Raw genomic sequence first — 18,168 nt, forward strand, 5'->3', positions numbered from 1 at the left:
TCAAGCACACTGATGAGATCTGGATCTTATTAGAAGAGCAGAACTGGGATATCCTGTTTCTAACTGAAACATGGATTAAAGAGGACAGCCTGTCCTCGACCGCTTTGGCTATCCCTCAGGGATTCAAAATATGCCTCGCCAACCGACCCGGGACAAAAAGAGGCGGTGGTGTAGCGATCATTTTTAAAGAGCACCTAGCACTAACATCCTCGACTGCCACGACGATTCAAGGTATGGAAGGTCTTCACTTCTGCTTCCAAGTTAGTCCTCAGCTTTCACTAGCAGGGCTAGTGATTTACCGCCCCCCGGCCAGCGTAGATTCCATTCTCACTTCCTTATTAGATACAATAGTCCAGAGCTCACTTCTTCATCCCCTTTTTCTAGTGGTGGGTGATTTTAATATCCATATGGATAAAGTAGATTGTGTCTTAGCAGAGACACTCCGAACAACGCTAGATGCGGCTGGTCTCAGACTGATCAATGAGGGCCCCACACATACTGGGGGCCATACGATCGATCTCATCTTTACTAACATTAAGGAGGTGCGACCTGAAAAACCTCTCCCGCTGATATGGTCAGACCATTCACTCATTACATTCACTCTGAACATCCAAAGCGATTTCAAGGTGTCTAGTAAGCGCTATTTCATGAAAAGACAATGGAATAAACTGACCCCCGAGGCTATGCTCCCGGCTCTGTCACGCACCTCTCCCCTCCTGACAGATAATCCCAATAAGGACGCAGTGCTGCTCAACGAATGGATAGGAAGAATGGTATCCTCTATTGCCCCGGCCTCTCGTGCTCTTTCTAAAAGAGAATCTCCCTCAGCACCCTGGTTTTCGCAGGAACTTAGAGAGGAGAAAGCGGCCTGTAAGAAATTGGAAAGACTCTGGAGAGAAAATTATGGTCTAGAAGAAAAGGCTACATATAGGGATGCTTTGAAAAAATTCCGGAAAGCCATTAGGAATAATAAAAAACACTTCTATGCGGACTCGATTAGGCAGGCAGAACAATCCAGCAAACAAGTGTTCAAAGTTGTACAGTCCTTCCTAAAACCCCAATGTATTGAAAGAGAGGTTATCCCTACACCAGCACTTTGTGAGCAAATCTCAGATTTCTTTGACTACAAAATCAAGAAAGTATATGAGTCATTCGGCCCAGCGATAGACACTGAGAAACAAGACACAGCGCACTATGGCGAGCCAAAAGAAATCCTCACACAGTTCACGCATGTCCCTCTGGACGAGGTGAGGCAAGAGCTCAACCGCTGTAAATCCGGCTCACCCGATGACCCCTGTCCGGCTAAACTTTGGAGCACCATAGCGGATTCTGTAGCGCCCATACTCCAAAGTATCTGGAACTCTTCCATTACATCAGGAATTTTCCCAGACGCATGGAAGCATGCCACGCTCCTCCCCCTAAAAAAAAAATCTAACGGGGATCCTGATGATTTGACGAACCTCCGCCCAATATCCCTTCTAGCCGCTCCGGGAAAAATGCTGGAGAAAGTAATACAACGCCAACTGAGTAAATTCGTGGAAACCAGCAACATTCTCCATGAAACTCAGTCTGGGTTCCGGCCCGGTTTCAGTACTGAAACCGCGCTCTTAGAGGTAGCCGAGTCAGTGAGGTGGTCGTTGGATGCAGGAAGTTCAGCTATGCTGGTACTCCTGGATCTTTCGGCCGCCTTCGACACGGTGGACCATGCCAGATTACTTAGTCGACTGGCAGAGACAGGCATTCAAGACCACGCGCTGAGCTGGCTTAATTCCTATCTTTCCCAGAGATCGCAGAAGGTAGCACTCGGGACGATCTCTTCCACACCAAAAATCCTCAATTGTGGAGTCCCGCAGGGCTCGGCCCTCAGCCCTCTTTTATTTAATATCTACCTGGCCCCCCTCTTCACGCTCATTGCCAACTGGGGTGTTAAAGCAATTTCATATGCCGACGACACCCAGTTGGTATTCCCCTACACGGAAATGACTCAGGAATCCTTTGCAAATTTTAAAGGCTGTCTCCAGGACATTGCTCACTGGATGAACACCAACAAATTAAAATTAAACGCCAACAAAACTGAGGTCATCTTCTTTGGTAAAGGCCCTGTCCCCGCCCCAGAGCTATGGTGGCCGGTGGAAATGGGCCCCTCACCCTTGCCCAGTCATTCGGCCAAAAATCTTGGAGTGAGATGGGATGATAAGATGTCTTTCTCTGCCCATATCCAACAAGTGGCCGGCTGCTGCCTAAGTAAATTAAGAAACCTCCGCAAATTTCTTAAACTCCTTCCCGAGAGTTGCAGAAAGATGGTAGTCCATGCAACGGTCACTTCACGGCTGGACTACGCTAATGGTCTTTACCTAGGCCTCCCAAAATTCTTAACCCATAAACTGCAGGTGGTTCAAAATGCGGCTGCGAGGCTGTTACTGCAAATTCCATTCAAACAGTCGGTCTCTCCGCATCTTCGAACCCTGCATTGGCTCCCTGTCGCCAACCGGATAAAATTCAAAGCCCTGACACTCGCTTTCAGATCCTTGCATGGCTCCTGCCCTCCTTACCTAAGAAAACGCCTCCCTAGATATACGCAACATCGCGTATTACGCTCTAATGACCGTATCCTGCTGGTTGTACCACGAGCAAAAAAGGCACGCCTTGGAGGTCGCACCTTTTCAGCAAATGTTTCTGCGCTATGGAACTCCCTACCGCAAGCAATCCAGCAGGCCCCTTCTGAACCCTGCTTTAAGAAGCTGCTAAAGACTTGGCTCTTTTCCCAGCCTCGATAGGTCTCCCACTCCTGCCCCTGGACCCCTGTGGTACGTTCTTACAGCGCCGGGACACCTCCTTGTGAGGTAGCTGTTCGCGCTCTATAAATCACATTATTATTATTATTATTATTAAGAATTTCATGGCTGATTTCTTAAGCCGTATGTCGTTACCTTTACCTGAACTGAACAAAACCCTTGGAACGACTTTTCAGTTGCCTCTATATTCCTTGATACTGTTCAGAGAAGTTTTAGTAAAGAGGAATGGCTTGACGCTGAGAATGCTGACCAGGTCTTACTGGATCTTAAAAATTTGAGTGTGAATGGATGGAATGGAATGGATCAAAAGTCTGAGGTTTCTGGGAGGTGCGTAACGAACTTTGTGTGTGTGACAATTTAGTCCTACGTGGTGATAAAATTATCCCTCCAAAGAATCTACAAACCAGAATACGTGATCTGTGTCATGAAGGACATTCTGGCATCACACTTACCAAACTACGCTTGAAAGAACTCTATTGGTGGCCTAAAATAGACATAGATGTGGAAAGGTGTGTAAGATCATGTGTCAAGTGCGAAGTTTCTGATAAGACTCTTAAAATGTCAATCCTCCTTTAGCTTCTTCCTCATGTCCGGAACTTCCTTGGGAAGTTGTTGCAGTAGATTTTATGGGTCCTGTTGTATGTAAAGATGGTTCACAGAAGTACATTTTAGTTCTTGTAGACCCTTTTTCCAGGTGGTTGGACGTAAGTGTAGTAAGTACAATTAACACTAAAAAAAAATTCTGAGGGACAGATTTCCAAAAATTATCCTATTTGACAAAGGTGTGCAATTCAAATCTACTGAAATGAAAAACTACTTGTCTGCCTCTGGCATTCAACCAAGGTTCACTGCACTTTATCATCCCATTGGCACCGCAGTATTAAAGGTATTCTCCAACTAACCAACAAAGGAAGCCTGTCGTGGGATGAGGAGTTAAAAAATGTACTTTAGGCTTATAGAAACACCGTTCACTCATGAGCCCCTTCTCCCTCATGAGAGATAGGATTCCTCATTCAAAAATTAATCCTGGTTGGTTGAACAAAAATGGTATGGTTCAGTGCAATATACCCAGTGTGAAAGAGCATAACCAAGTATCCCAGTTTAAAAACAAAATTTACTCTGATCAGAATCATGGTGCTAAGCTAGTTTGTTTGTGTGAAGGTCAATGGGTTTGTGTGAAACACTCTAAGCATGTCTCTAAAGGAGAAAGCGAGTTCAGTTAACCCAAACGTGTTATTAAAGTTTTTAACAACACTGCCTTATTGCATAATGGTGAAGTTAGGCATTTCAGTCGCCTTGCACTGGTCTCATTCGACTTTGGTGGCATAATGGAGAATATTTAGAATGAAAGCAACAACTTTTGGTGGTTAGAGACTGTAAATGTCACTCCTGAACTGAGTGATCCCAGTATTATCCATCCTGAGTATACCGACCAAGTTCCTTCTCCAACTCTTAAACCTGCTTTATTAGACGACGTTCCAATTTCTGAAACTGTTGTACCTGCCTGTAATGACAATGTTATTAAAAATTAAAGTGGTAGAATTGTCCAGAAACCTTCATCTCTGGAAATGTTTAATTGTCATTTTTATTGTTGTTTTTGTTGTGTGTGTTTTTTTTTCTTTTAAAGGGAGGATTGTGTAGTATAGTGCTTTTGTGGTAAGTAGTGGATCTTTAATAGAACTGTATTACTCACATTCAGAGCACTGTAATTATTATTTAGAACATAAAACTGTGTGATGTATTAGCATTCCTCTGGGTCAGTTCTGCCTGGAGACCATTTGTACTGTTTGTGCCTGCTGCGCAGGGGCTGGAAATAAAGGATCATACTTAAACTACAAATACTAGTCTGGTGTTCTTCTGAAGATACTACACCGATTACACCTTTTACCATTAAGCAAGGTCTACAATGCGAGTTCTTACACATATATATAAATCCTATAAATCAATATTTCTACTATACCAATAGTCTCGATCTTGTGTGTCACAAGCAGGGTTCGTGCCCCAGTCCTGCATGTGGCGGCTGCAGCTTCAGTCCCAGCATGTCCACCTCCGACCACGATAACGTCATAGTTGGGCACAGTGACATCACTGGCTGTGCTGCCAAAGTGAAGAGTCAAAGGCAGTTGGTTCTTGTAGGCAGAGGTGAACTGTCGATAGAAGGTAGATCTCAACGAAAGCATCTGCCAAAAAAACAATTTGTTAACACTAAAAAATGACTTCCGTTTAAATACAAAGATGTTTATCATTAAATGTGGCATGTTTGCAACATTCTGAAAGTATACAAAAGACAATTACTTTGAACTCCAGCAGTTTACAGAAAAAGTGTTAAACCTAAGGCTCACCACTCATTTACAGGACTGTGTAAAGGGGTGAAATATGAGTGGATCGGATAAATGCATATTTCTACCATTCATCTAGTTTACAGTAAAGTCACAACTGTAAAGTCATCATACTGCCTTACACATTAAGTAAAAACTGTGAATGTTAATGGTTGCTAAAAGCTGTGGTGGTATTACCAAATGCTATTCAAACCCAGAAATGCAAATGCCAAGTCTGTTAAGCGGGAAGCAGCCGCAATTGCTGAAGCTGGAGTCTCGTGAGTGCTGTGTACATTAATTAAGTAAATAGTTCTCCGAACTGCTATTGAAAGCTCACAAGTAAGGATACATGTAAGAGGGCAGTCCTCATGGGAGGTAACAACAGAGTAAAAGGTGGTACTAATGAGGGACTATTAAGCCTATTACCAAATCAGAAGCGAACATTTACAAGGGACGAATGACCCAAGCCAATGAAAACTATGGGCGGAGCTTCAAGTCCATACCTGAATACAGCATGTCTCAAAGAGACACAGCAAGCGCTGAGTAGGCGAGACCTAAAAAACTAAACATCCAGCAACTCGACACCCACCTTGAAAAAACATACACCCAAAAGACAAAAATAAACACTGTCTAAACTAGATCTCCAATGCACTGGGCAAACAGATACCAATAAAAGCCACATCCAGAGTGAACCACAAAAACAAAAAAAACATTGGTTAATGACAACATCAAAAGAATGAACACACAGCTCAGCATGCTACAATACAAATGAAGAAAAGCAGGAGATGAAACGGACAAAAGCCACCCCTGCTCTATAATAGAGCCTATAAACGAGCCATCAGAACCGCAAAAAGACACCACCTCTCCATGCGTATAACTGAAGCAGACCGCTCTACAAAAGAACTCCAAAAAATGCCAGACAGAATTCTGCAGTCCTGAGCTCAAACCCTACACCAGATTTCTCCTCATAAATAAATACTATGACCTATGAGACCCAGAAAAACTACAGGCACATAGCAAATGGCCTATTCGTAGGGAAAACGTTTGATAGGGCAGTGTTTACTCACCTCTCTATTTGTACCGCACATTGTGGCCTACTGTCGACTAGGCCGCGGAACAGAGTCAGACATTATATCCATATGGGATGAACTTATACTCAAAATTAACAAAAATGCAGCAGCTGCCTTATTACTTCTGGATTTATTGACGGCATTTAGCAATGTCCACCACCACACTCCACTGCACAGACTTTACAATATGAGAATCCATGAAAATGCTTTAAAATGGACTGCTTCTTATCTCACAGACAAAGTGTAATCTAGTTACCTCTTTTCACATTATTTCTTCACACACAACACAATGGTGTTCTTCAAGGGTCCATTACATCCCCTCTATTATTCAACATCTACCTAACTCCCTTACCAAACGGATAAAATCATTCAACCTGACCTGTGGCAACTATGCGGATGACATCCAAATCATTTTAAAGATGGATAGCCCCAAAGACATCTACAATTAAAAATTTAAAGACTGCCTCTGTGCCATAATCGCATCAATGACACATGGCGCTAGTGTCCCTGGCCTCAGATGCAGATAAAGAAAGACGCAGCATGGATGTGACTGCATTAGGTGGGGAACCGAAGAAACTTTGCTAAAAATTGCTCTTACTTGCATTTTAATATTTTTAATGAATTTAAATCTGCATATGCTCTAACGTTATCAATACTTACTCACTCTTCTGGTACGAGGAGGAGGTAGCAGCTAATCTTGCCTCTCGACATAGTGCTCGGCATTGCGGCCATTCTCCTTACTTGGGGAACACCTGGAGCCGTCACTTTGGCCGAGTGTGCACTCTAGTGTCCCAGGCCTCAGATGCAGATAAAGACGCAGGACGGATGCGCCGCTTGTGTGCAGAAGGGGTGCCAAAGAAACGCCCGTCTGCGCCTGGAAGCGTCCCGGAAGTGTCCAGCACCAGCTACTATGCCCGTATGGTTCCTGAAGGGAAAAGGAACTATTCCTATAGCTCAGATCAACTAAGCAGACTAGTGCCTACGCAAACCTGCACACTCTTAGTCCTGGACTCCCCTGCACACACAGATACAAGATGCTCTTATTGCAGATTCCATACATCTACGAGCGACCTTGACAGAGACTCTAGTCTGTCTTGTAAATCAAAAAGCAATAAGGTCTTAGACTTCGCTGCAGCTCTTATCAATGCCCGGTCACTCCCTAAACATGCTGACTATATAGCTGATATGCTATGTGATGAGATCGTACACGTTTTGTTTGTAAAAGAAATGTGGTTAACTGACTCCTCTGGCCCTGATCTGCTCTGCAATCCCAGTGGGTTAAAACAAAATCAGAGAGGGTTGCAAGACTGGAAAGTGGGGGGCTTTGATCTATAGGGATAATCTTATTTACACTCCTGTTCCTGTTGTAGGTCTGGATGTAGCGGAGGTTCTAGGTTTCTGCATTACCTTATTTCCCAAGCAATCCATACCGGGAGCTTTAATCTATAGACCCCCAGACCCAGCTGGCTCCTTTCGCTCTTCCCTACATAATGCGTTATTCCTCCTAGCCCTTTGATACTAAGGAAAAGGGATGTTCTAACACTACGCGATAGCATCTCAGCTATGACTAGTATGACCCATACTGTATTCTTGCCTACACACGAAGCTGAACATACTCTGGCTCAGATTTTACTAGTCTACCCATAGAAGTGGATATTCCCATCCCTTTAGTTTGGTCACATTATTACCCGATTAGGTTTAGGTGGCTCAAAATAGAGAAATCCACATTCCATACTGACCTTACACTTAAAGGGGTTAGAACCTTTTATAAAATTCAACCGGAAGTCTTTTGTAGGGCCCTAAAAGCGAAAAGGCCCTCTCTAACAAATAATGTGGACCAGGACGTAGACATTTTAGATCGCTGGAGTGGAGGCATTACTTGCGCTCTAGCACAAGTACGAATACTGTATTCATGTCTAGCCAAACCTTCTAATCCATGTTACACTAACTCTCTGAGAGAAGTCAAATTAGCGTGTAAACACTTAGAGAGGAAATGAAGGGAGTCTTATTGCCCTGTCTCCAAATCGAGGTACAACCTTGTTAGACTTGGCATCTTTTGGCGTGTTACCCCTGAGTTTTAGCTTTCTAACCTCCTGGTTTTGACTCTGTTTTTGCTGGCATAGTGTTTCTGCGCACTTTTCTCACTGCTGATCAGTGGAAAAGATCAAGTGCTCCTGTGGTAAATTGTGTTATGGATTGGTGTTTCCATGATTGGATAATTGATTTACTTGTTAGTCCCTAGTCCTAAGTAGCACTGAAAAGGTAACTCAGACCCGCCATTGAGCAGTCTGCGTGCAGTTTGTAACTGCCATGGCGACTGGGCCAGTGCACACACTTGCCAGTCCCTCACCTTCCCTTTTCTTACATTCTGTCAGCCAACCCTAAGGTAGGCCCAAGGTACCCCAGTGGGCCGGGTGCAGTTTATGTGAAAGGTAGGAAATGCCCTGGTGTGTGTGGCATGTCCTGATAGTGAATTACGGCCAATTTAGTTTCTCGCTATTGCAAGGCTACCTGTTCTCCATAGGACAGAATGGTGAGTGTGTTTATAACATCTTATAAACATGAAAATAAAGTTTAGTATGCCTGAAATCAGACTCTAAAAATGCATCTTTTAGTGAAGGTGATTTTTTACATTCTGTGTTTGAAAATACCACTTTTAGAAAGTAGATATTTTCTTGCTCAGTCATCCTGTGTGCCTCTGCTGGAATGTGGATTGCCTGTCTGGGTTTTGGATGACAGAAGGCTGGGGAGCAGGAGTGGCTCCAGATAGCCTAGGTGGGTCAGGAAAAGGTTGAATAGACCCGGGCTTCACTAGGGGAAGGGGAAGAGATTTCCTTGCACATCAAAGGGCCTGGTCTGCCTCTGACCGTGCTGTCTTCACCTCCTGCCAGGAAGTCACACCAGAGAAGGTAGAACTGGTGCTGGCTGGGCACAGACACTCTCTGCCTAAGAAATCAAAATTCAATTCAATTTCAATTTATTTTATTATGATTCGGAATTCCGAAGAATTCCACATAACATTACAATAAAACATTAATTCATAAAAGACAGTATTAACAGCCCAAGAGATTAGACCCTGCAATTATCCTACATTACACACAGTACATAATACATTTTTCAATAAACCCTTAACATTAGTTACGAATGAATACTTTAAAAAAACAATTTATCTTGTCTGGCTGTTCTAAAATTACCTCCTCCCTGAAGGGACTAATCTCTGTTAATCATTAAATACGTCACTCAGGGGGACTGAATTCTTCTAATCATTATCTGGTAAGGAACACTATTGGCTGACTTCCTAATTAAATAAAACGATATAATCTAATCTAAAATTACACTTGAGCAGCACATGGTTAAGAAATTCTGTATAGTTCATCCAATATCCGGTTACAATTAAAACATTTCTTGTGTCGAGGACAGAGAACGGTGTTAACAACAGATGATTTTGTAAAGTGCTACTGAAGGTGCAAGTATATTAAGATAAAGTGCTAGTGCATAGATGCCCTAATCCTGGACAGAGCCCAGAATGATTATCTAGCGTCAATATAACCTAAATAACTTGGAAAATGCACCAAAAAGTTAAGTAGCAAACAGGATTGTTAAACACACTAATAAATAATTATTACTTATCGTATGTTACAACAAATTAAAAAATGTTTAAAGTGCTCAAAAGGTGCTAAAACAAGGGAAATTATACAAGGTACTACATAATCCACTGATCACCCTACTTATTGACTTCTAATATACATTTAAAAATTCTTTAAAAAAGCAGAAAATCTTAAAACATATCTGTTCTGACGGGGGGTGCAGAAGAAAGTTGCGTGCCTGTTCTGCTGTAGAAATATTATAATGTAGAAAACCATGCCTTCAAAATTTGGGTCGTATTGAACTAAGTGCTGGGCACACAATCAAAACATGATTAAAATCTTGGATGCCACCATTGCATAAATCACAAAGTCTTTCATTTTTGGGGATACCCTCCCAAGCTCCTGTTACTATCCTCAACGGCAACAAATTCATTCTGAGGAGTAGAATCACTCTGCGTACTCCATGTTTCAAGTTCCAAAGAACATACGGCTGAGGATTTTCAATAAGTGAGCTCTCCGCTACGCAGTCCAGTCTGCCATTCCCTCTGTATATTTTCAGATCTCTTTCTTGTGAGATCACATAAATGTTTTTTTAAATTAATTGCTTTAATGCTATTTTGTTTAAAACTGCTGCCCCTACTAAGTCTAAACCAAAAATGCTTAAAGCTTTTAAATAGTTTCTAAAAATTACACTTTTACACAATAAATTTTCAAAAATTTCCTTGTGCAATGCTATCCTTAATAGATTTTCTTGACCATTTATCAAAGCGTTACACCACCTTGAAGACCCTGCCAATGACAAAATATACGTTGAGAGAAGGCCAAATTTGAGCCTAAGAGCCGCGATTAATGCAGCGTGACTCAAGTTACATATTTGACGCCATATTTTACCTTCCACTTTCTCGAACTTAGCCCACTCACATTCGTCAATTGTTTCACATGCGTAATTCAAGGTCGGCGGAATCTTTATTTTGTACACTGCAATAGTATGTGAAAAATGTCTTTTCCCGCATAGCTTATCAAAGCAGTTAATTGCCGATGCTTGTGAAATAGCTTTATTTTTGCAGTGATCTAAATGTCTGTTAGCGGAGAACCAATTTGTAAAAAAAAATCCTAAATAAGGATAAAATGTCACTATTTCCATATTTTCATCCCCCAAAAACCATTTCAGATTTGATCTAACCTTACAGCCTTTCTGACTAAAAATCATCACCTTACTCTTAGAAGTGTTTATTTAAAAAAAATATTCATTAGTGTACCTGACCAGCTCCGTCAGACGTCTTTGCAACCCGATTGGAGTTAGGTCCATGATGATAGCGTTGTCAGCATACAGCAAACAACTTAATTTTAGATCACCCACTTGTGGAGGGTCCCCTTTACTCTCCCCTACCCGGCTTGGAAGGTCATTTATGTAGATTGAAAAGAGTAAAGGGGCCAAAAGGCACCCCTGCTTCAACCCGTTGTGGGTGGGGATTTTCTTTGATAGGCCTTGGGTCCCCCCTTACAGAACTTGAGTCCAGGTAAAAGAGTGGAGAGAGATTATTACTCTCAACAAATTCCCTGGGATCCCCATTCTTATCAATTTCCTCCACAGCATCCCCCGATCTACCCTATCAAACACGGTGGAGAAGTAAATGAAAGCTGTATACAGCGGAAGCCTCAGAGCCACAGGATATTTATCTATTAGGGTTTGTAGGACTGAGATGTTGCCTAGGGTGCCACTATTCTTCCGAAAACCAGACTGTTCAAGGGGGATTAAATTATTACTGAATACCCACTCTTGCAGGTGGACAAGAATGCTTTTTGCAAAACGTTTTCCCGTTGCGTCCAAAAGGGAGATTTGCCTATAGCTTGCAGGAGAATTTTTAGGGCCTTTCTTATATAGAGGTACTATTATACTGCCCTTCCAGGAATTAGGGATATCCCCAAACTTATGACAATGGACAAACAGCGGATGTAACACCTTTGCACAATCACCACGGTCCTTTTTTATTATGGCTACAGGGACATCATCCGGCCCCATTGCCCCGGAGTATCTCGCCCCCTTGATGTATCCCTCGAGATCGCTCATTATTGGTGCTTCTACCTTTTCTACCGAAAATGTGGACCTATTGAACCCCTCAATCCCAGCATCTATATGATTGGGGGCGTACAATAGGGATATATAAGTAGACCATTCAAATTCAGGGATCAACATGGGCTGGGATTTTACTCTACTGTCACAATATTTGGCAATCAATGCCCAGTACTTTCTAGTATCCCCCGAGAGAGCCACTTCCCAAAGGTTAACCCATTTTTCGTCTTCAGAGGCCCTGCGATCAGCAGCTATTTTCCTTTTCCAGACCTGTTTTAATCTTATATCTCTTTTTGTCTTGACGGCCATGGGTCTATAAATTGGGATCTGATCAACCCGTTATGTTATGTTATGTTAAACAAATTTATAAGGCGCAACTAACACCATTAGGTTTCTTGGCGCCATAATGAAGAGAGCAGATGAAGAAGCAACAGAGGACGTTTATTGGTAAGATTCAGTAAAAAGAAAAGTTTTGAGAGAAGATCTGAATTTGGGGTACGGAGTGGACAGTCTGAGAGGCAGAGGGAGGGAATTCCAAAAAGTGGGGGCCAGGAAGGAGAACTTAAGCCCGCCGTGTTTCTTCCTCTTGTATCTGGGAGTGGATAACAGGGCCAGTTGGGAAGACCGGAGAGTGCGAGGGGGAACATAGGGTTGAAGGAGGGAAGAGATGAAGTGGGGGCCCTGACCGGCAAAGGATTTGAAAATGATGCAGCCCAACTTGAACTTGCAACGGGCGGCTACCGGGAGCCAATGAAGGCTTTTCAGGAGGGGGCGAACATGTTGATCTCTTGGAAGAGAGTGAATCAGGCGGGCAGCCTGATTCTGGATCAGCTGAAGCCGCCTAAGTTGGTAGGCTGGAATGCCAACATAGAGCACGTTGGCGTAGTCGAGCCTCGATATTACTAGCGCTAGCAGGGCTAGGGTAAGGGCCTCGAAAGTAAGTAGCCGGGAGATTTTCCTAATTTTCCTTAATTGAAAATGGCTGGAGGAGACTACCGCGCTGATCTGGGGCGTCATAGAGAGGTCGCTGCTGATGACGACTCCCAGACTTTTGGCACAGTTGGCAGGGCGGGGTGGACTGCCGAGGCTGACCGGCCAGAAGGAGGAGTCCCAGGGGTTGGAAGAGCCCCCGACAAGAACCAGCTCGGTCTTGTCGGGGTTGAGCTTCAGATGAAGAGATCAGATGAAGAAGCAACAGAGGACGTTTATTGGTAAGATTCAGTAAAAAGAAAAGTTTTGAGAGAAGATCTGAATTTGGGGTACGGAGTGGACAGTCTGAGAGGCAGAGGGAGGGAATTCCAAAAAGTGGGGGCCAGGAAGGAGAACTTAAGCCCGCCGTGTTTCTTCCTCTTGTATCTGGGAGTGGATAACAGGGCCAGTTGGGAAGACCGGAGAGTGCGAGGGGGAACATAGGGTTGAAGGAGGGAAGAGATGAAGTGGGGGCCCTGACCGGCAAAGGATTTGAAAATGATGCAGCCCAACTTGAACTTGCAACGGGCGGCTACCGGGAGCCAATGAAGGCTTTTCAGGAGGGGGCGAACATGTTGATCTCTTGGAAGAGAGTGAATCAGGCGGGCAGCCTGATTCTGGATCAGCTGAAGCCGCCTAAGTTGGTAGGCTGGAATGCCAACTTAGAGCACGTTGGCGTAGTCGAGCCTCGATATTACTAGCGCTAGCAGGGCTAGGGTAAGGGCCTCGAAAGTAAGTAGCCGGGAGATTTTCCTAATTTTCCTTAATTGAAAATGGCTGGAGGAGACTACCGCGCTGATCTGGGGCGTCATAGAGAGGTCGCTGCTGATGACGACTCCCAGACTTTTGGCACAGTTGGCAGGGCGGGGTGGACTGCCGAGGCTGACCGGCCAGAAGGAGGAGTCCCAGGGGTTGGAAGAGCCCCCGACAAGAACCAGCTCGGTCTTGTCGGGGTTGAGCTTCAGATGGTTTGAGCTCATCCAATTGCTGATAAAACAGAGGGTGTTTTGGAAAGTAGAAATGGGATCAGGAGAGGAATCAATGTTGAAAATTAGTTGTATGTCATCAGCGTAGTTGAACGCTGTGACATTGAACTGCCGGAGGGCACGGATAAGTGGGGAAAGATACAAATTAAAAAGGAGGGGGGATAGGGAAGAGCCTTGCGGGACACCACAGGTAAGTTTGACCTGGGAAGCAGAGAACTGGGATAGTCTGACAGCTTGATGGCGTTGGGTCAGAAAGGAGCGGACCCAGGCCAGGGCGGTACCCTGGATGCCGGCCTCTCCGACACGGTCGACCAAAATATCATGGTCGACCGTGTCAAAGGCGGCCGACAGGTCCAGGAGGACCAAAGCCTGGCAGATGTTAGCGTCCGCTCCCCTGCGCAATTCCTCCATGACAGAAAGAATGACGGCTTCTGTTGAATGCGCGGGTCTAAATCCAGCCTGCTGGGGGTCCAGGACACCAGAGTCTTCCACAAAAGAACTGAGAATCTGAGTGACGTGCGATTCTAGAACTTTGCTGAGAAAAGGGAGAAGGGAGATTGAGCGATAGTTGCTCATGATGGAAGGGTCTGCCGAGGGTTTCTTTAAAATGGCGACCACCTCAGCCTGTTTGAAGGGTCCAGGAACCTCCCCTCTGGTCAAAGAGTTGTTCAAAAGAGCAAGGGGGGGGTCTGGACAAGAGGTGAAGGCTTCTCGGAGAACCGAGGGGGGGCAACAATCGCTGGGAGAACCAGAGGAGACTTTGTGTAGGAGTGACGAAAAGTTATCCTTTGAAATGAGAGGGATGTGAGTAAGAGTGTGAGTGTGAGAATAACTAGGAACACAAGAAGGTGTGGGAGCAGGTGGAGAAATGGAGATGCTGGTTTTAATTTTGATGATTTTCTCAACAAAAAATTGGTTAAGGGAGTCGCACAGGGATTGGGAAGGGAGGGGGGCTAGGGCAACTCTTTCCGGGTTAGATAGTTCATCCACTATGGAAAAAATATATTTGGATTTGTTGGAGGAGTTCAAGATTTTGCTTGAAAAATAGCAAGATTTGGCCGCAGTAATTGCTTTCTTGTACTCCTTCAGCCGGAGCGAAAAAATCTCTTTAGATTGAGGGGAGTAATCCCGGCGCCAGTGTCTCTCTGCCTGGCGGAGACTGAGTTTGAGTGCGCTGAGCTCAGCGGTAAACCACTTTTGGGCATCATGTCTGCGCCTTGTCTTGACAGGTTTTAAAGGTGCCACAGAGTCGGCCGCAGTGGTAAGCCAATGTGTGAGGGTTTTGGACTGAAGGTCAGTGGAGGTATTGGGTCCAGTGATGGGTGGGGACGAAGAGCTCAGAAGAGCAGTAAATTTGTTGAGGTCAGCTTTATTCCAATTACGTGCCAGGAAATTGGATTGGCGGGCAGCAGTGAAAGGGAGGGGCATAGCTAAGGAAAAGGTAATAAGGTGGTGATCTGACCAGAGACAGGGAGAGACGAGGGGAACAGAAATGGCAAGAGAGGTGGTCCAGACTTGATGTAAAGTGTGGCCTTTAACATGCGTAGGTGCATGAATGTGTTGGGTACAGTTGAGACTCAGCATAAGATCAGAGAAGGCGCGTGAGTCAGGGGTTTCGTGAGTGTCTGACGGCCAGTAGTTAAAGTCGCCTAGGACCAGCACGTTGGAATTGCTGATGGTAAGCTGGGTGATCAGATTGCCGAACTGAATAGAGAAGTCAGGCATGGGTTGAGGGGGGCTGTAGATCAGCACACAGATGAGCGAAAACCCAGGCTGCTCCAGTCTTAGTACGAGACAGTCTGTCGAGGAGATGCTGAGAAAGGGCACTAGGGAAAACCTGACGGGGTGTCTGATGATAGCTGCAACCCCGCCGCCCGCTTTACCAGTAGGGCGATTGGTCTGCAGAATGTAATAACCTGGGGGGATGGCTGCCAAGATGTCTGGAGACGAATCATCTGTAAGCCAGGTCTCAGTCAAGAACAAAACGTCCGGCTGTTCTGAATCCAGAAGGTAGAAGATTTCTGATCGGTGGCGGACCAGAGAGCGGGTGTTGAGGTACATCACGGACAGTGGGGAGGAAGAGGAGCAAGGGAATGATGGGCTCCGGGCCAAAGGGTGCAGAGTGAGAGTACATTGGTCGGGAAAGGAAGGAAGGATTTCCGGGAAGGTAGTTCTGGTCGTGAACAGGTTGTGAAGTAGCAGTTTAGGGACGGATGGGGGGGAGGGAGGGCGGGGTCGTGGACAGAGACAAGGGCTGAGCGAGTGTAGGTAAGGGGGGGGAGCAGAGTAACATGCCCCTTGCCCCGGCCTGCCGCGGACGGGCGCAGACGGGCTTAACTCAGGCGCAACTCCGGCGCGCCTACGTCGCGCCCGCTGCGCTCGTCCGCTGCGCTGACACATGGAGGCCGTTTAAATACCTATTTATCTTATTATTAGGAGATTTAATTTCATTAGGGAGTATTACTTTGGGGGCGGCGCTATCACCTTTCATCTTTCTTCCCAACTTTCTGACAGCAGTCATGACTCTTTCATATCTCACGATCGGGTTCTCCCAGGTTAAACTGAACGCAATATTCTTAAATACCCAATGAAGATTCGGAAGGTTCTTATGTGACCAACAAGTGCGACCATTACTTCGAGAATATGTTACTATCTCATTCCTCTGATTCCATAGTTCAGGTTTCTCGAAGTTTAAAGCTATCTTGACAGCCAATATTTTGTGGTCACTTAAATTAGTAGGAAGAACCTTAAACTGGGAGCATGCCCCGAACAGTTGAAATGACACTGCCATATAATCGAGAAGGGAATTGCCATGTGACCCGTGAAAGGTGAGAGCTGAAGGTGAGTCCTTAGGGAATCTGCCATTTAATACTATAAGGTCAAGGTTTCTCAAATTTTGCAACAGTAAAAGGCCACGTTTATCAGATCCTAAATTGGAAGGGAATACTGCCTCTGGTATAAACCAAACCTCCTCCAGGTCCAAATTGGAAAAGGATGTGATTGAGCTATTATTAATCTTGGCATTAAAATCTCCTACCATCAGGATACACACTCTTTCATCATTGCTACATAACTTTTGCACAAAAGTGCAAATGGAATCGACCAGTGGGGTGGACGCCTTCCCAGGAGGGATATATACATTTACCACATACAGAAATGTTGCACATCCCAAGTTGTCTTGTTCTAATTTTAACTTTGCACAGATACAGCAATTTGAAGGATGAATAAATATCTCAGGGACCCAAACTAACTTGCAACTTAGCAGAATGGCTAATCCTCCACCTGCATGCCCCTTTATAGATTTTTTTGCTGCACTGCAATACACGTAGTAGTTATCTAACTGGAACTCTTCAATTGCCCACATCTCTTGGAGGTAGATTATTTTGGGGTCTAGGTGTGCTAAGGAAATAAGCTTAAAATGTTCTTTTCCTAGCCCCGCCATATTCCAAGACACGATTGTTCCTAGTAGGCTACCTCTGCTCTGTGGGGATAGTGTTAGTAGATTTAGCCCCATTCAAGGCGCCTGCGATCCAGTTCCATTTTGACACCTCATCTCCACTATCAATGCCAAGGACCTCATGACCCTCGGGTGCTACTACCTTTATTTTTCTTACACCCGATCCCCTCCCAACTGTAATTTCCAAATCCTCAAATTTAGTGGTCATATTCTCACCCTCATGGACATTTAATCCTATCCCTTGTCAAAAATGAGAGGTTACAAGACGCTTCAACGGAGCACCCTGGGATGTGGGGCAGACAATAACATCTATTCCTCTTTTCCTAAAGCCATCCGCATTTGCTAACACAAGGGAAGACACCACCCCTGACGTAAAGATTGCTTTGGTGACCTGAGGTTTGTGCCTCCAATCTAAAAAGACTAGTTCGATATCTTTAGAAGAAATTAACTTTAGGTCCTCCATTTCCGATAGGATTCCAAGAAGGGCGCTTCTATTCAATGTCATTGGCTCAGCATCAAAAAGAGGGATAAAAATTAAGTCATTATTCACATGTCCAGTACCTAACTCTGGGGGCCTCAATACATTCGTATCATAAGGACTCCTCGTGGAATCAGTGGATTTACTCCCTTTATTGTTATTAACCGATGTAGTCATATTACGACTAACTCCCCCACCATTACTTACATCAGGCTTCATGAAAATCAGGGCAGGACCCACTGATTCACATGCGGTCCCACTTAGTTCTATACTCGGGGCTGGTACAAGGATTTTTATACTATCCACCGTTGCTCCTGTGCTACTCTCCAGATTAGAATCCCTTCTTTTCCTGGCCTCACCGAACCCATTTTCATTCTGGGAGATACTCGACCTACTAGACAAACTAATCGGCTGGGGGACATAATCTTGCTCCT

General features: G+C 44.7%; 1 protein-coding gene across 1 annotated transcript in view; it reads right to left on the reverse strand.

Annotated features, from left to right (window-relative positions):
* MTO1 (mitochondrial tRNA translation optimization 1) overlaps positions 1-18,168 on the reverse strand; it is a 342,142-nt gene that overhangs the window by 277,914 nt on the left and 46,060 nt on the right. The window contains exon 2 of the mRNA XM_086932362.1: positions 4,756-4,975. Coding sequence (XP_086788488.1) covers positions 4,756-4,975 — 220 coding nt within the window. The remainder of the gene's footprint in view (positions 1-4,755; positions 4,976-18,168) is intronic.

The sequence above is a fragment of the Lissotriton vulgaris genome, chromosome 7 (genome assembly GCF_964263255.1).
Source record: "Lissotriton vulgaris chromosome 7, aLisVul1.2, whole genome shotgun sequence".
NCBI lineage: Eukaryota > Metazoa > Chordata > Amphibia > Caudata > Salamandridae > Lissotriton > Lissotriton vulgaris.